The 1,845-nt window shown below is 35.6% G+C and overlaps 1 protein-coding gene across 1 annotated transcript in view; it reads left to right on the forward strand.

Moving 5' to 3' along the window:
* The window catches only part of LOC101563921 (mucosa-associated lymphoid tissue lymphoma translocation protein 1 homolog), a gene marked incomplete at its 5' end in the record, with an annotated part of 14,972 nt that overhangs the window by 8,559 nt on the left and 4,568 nt on the right, over positions 1–1,845 (forward strand). The window contains one exon of the mRNA XM_012513142.2: positions 1,025–1,182. Coding sequence (XP_012368596.1) covers positions 1,025–1,182 — 158 coding nt within the window. The remainder of the gene's footprint in view (positions 1–1,024; positions 1,183–1,845) is intronic.

The following is a 1,845-nucleotide window of genomic DNA, read 5'->3' on the forward strand; positions in this document are numbered from 1 at the left end:
CCAACAATGCCGTTTTAAGTACATGACATATTAACTATGATAGAACAGTGATAAAACCCAGAAGTGTTACAGATTTTCAAGAGTAGAAGATCAAAGTTAATGAAGACTATAGTGATAATACATTGATTAAAAATTCTTAGGGCTGGCCAAATAGCTCAGCGGATTAAAGTACCAGCAAGCAGGTGCATGGGCTGGGGATTTGCACCCCCAGGGTGCTTTGAGACGACAATTGAGACTGGGCATGGTGGCGCATGCCTGCAGTCCCAGTTCTTGGGGAGGCTTAAACAGGTGGATCACTACAAGTTCTATCTAGTAGTGATACCCTGAATACACTATACTTTTACCTAAAATACAAAAAAAAAAAAAAAAACCACATACCCAGTAAAACAAAAGTGCTCATTCTCTTGACCAAATCCAATTTTTCATTTACTACAGTTCTTGTCCATCTGTATATATAATTTTCATAGTGGTAATTACAAATATATATAGAATCACAGATATATTTTTAACTGCTTCCTTTGTTTTCGAGACAAGAATTGCTTCTGTCAGTGCTGGCCGTGGAACCCAGTGGTTACTGCACTGGGCAAATGTGCAGTCATGGAGCCATACCCTTGTGCCTGCTTGCAGGAAGTGTGTACGTGTTTTAAGAAGGATTGTTTTTTGTTTGGGGAGTTTTTTTTAAATAATTTTATTGAGAAACAGCAATGAGACAGTTTCAAAACCAATTAGTAGGAGAATTTCAGTAATCAATGCATTGCATATTGTTATCTTCTTAGTGGTTATTCATAGTACAGGATGCTTACATGATATCCTGTCCAAATACTATTAGTACAAATCTTTCTTCTCATTGAATTAAGAGAAAGTAGCTGTATATCTAGCCTATTTTCTATATACAGATATAAAACGGTCATTCATTTGTATCCCAGGATATTTTTTATTTATCAGAAAACTTAACACTTTACTGTTTTCTAAGTTGTTCTTACTGGGTTTTTGTTTTTGTTTTTGTTTTTTATTTTGTTTTCAGAACTTCCAGAAAGCATGTGTCTTAAATTTCAATGTGGTGTTCAGATTCAGTTAGGATTTGCTGCTGAATTTTCAAATGTCATGATAATCTATACAAATATAGTCCACAAACCGCCTGAAATAGTAATGTGTGATGCCTATGTTACCGATTTCCCACTTGTAAGTATCCTTTTTCTTTTGTTGAAATTACAGTGACGTATTGTTGCTATTGAACACTAAACTTTTGAGCTGAGGTTATAGCTCAGAGGTAGCAATGTAAGGTCCTGTGTTCAGTCCCCACAACTACCAAAAAAAAAACCACCTCAAGACTAAAATTTTCAAACCTTAAATCTGGAGCTGGGCGTGGTAGTGCACGCCTATAATCCTAGTACTCTGGAGGCTGAGGCAGGAGGATTGCCTGCCGCAAGTTCAAGGAGCAGCCTGAACTATACAGCAAGACCCTATCATAAAAACAAAACAACAACAACAAAAAAAAAGCTTAAATCTGATGGCAAATATGAAGAAAATACATTTATATTAATTACATGTATGCTTATTTGTGCTTTAGTAACAGTATTATGTGTTTAATAATTGCTAAAATACTCTGCCAAATTTGAAAATGTCTGAGTTCACTCAGGAAGGATGCCCTTAACTTCTCATATCCCAAAAAAGATACCAAATGTGAAAGAATAAAATGCTATCGTAAGTGAAGACTAAGTTTCCAGTATATTACTGGAACAGCATAAGACTTACTTATCAGCGCAGTGCCTGCCTGGCAAGTGCAAGGTCTTGAGTTCCATTCCTGGTACCAAAAAAACAAAAATTATTTGTCAAAATATATTA

Source organism: Octodon degus, unplaced genomic scaffold (assembly GCF_000260255.1).
Source record: "Octodon degus isolate 3935 unplaced genomic scaffold, OctDeg1.0 scaffold00339, whole genome shotgun sequence".
Taxonomy (NCBI): Eukaryota; Metazoa; Chordata; class Mammalia; order Rodentia; family Octodontidae; genus Octodon; species Octodon degus.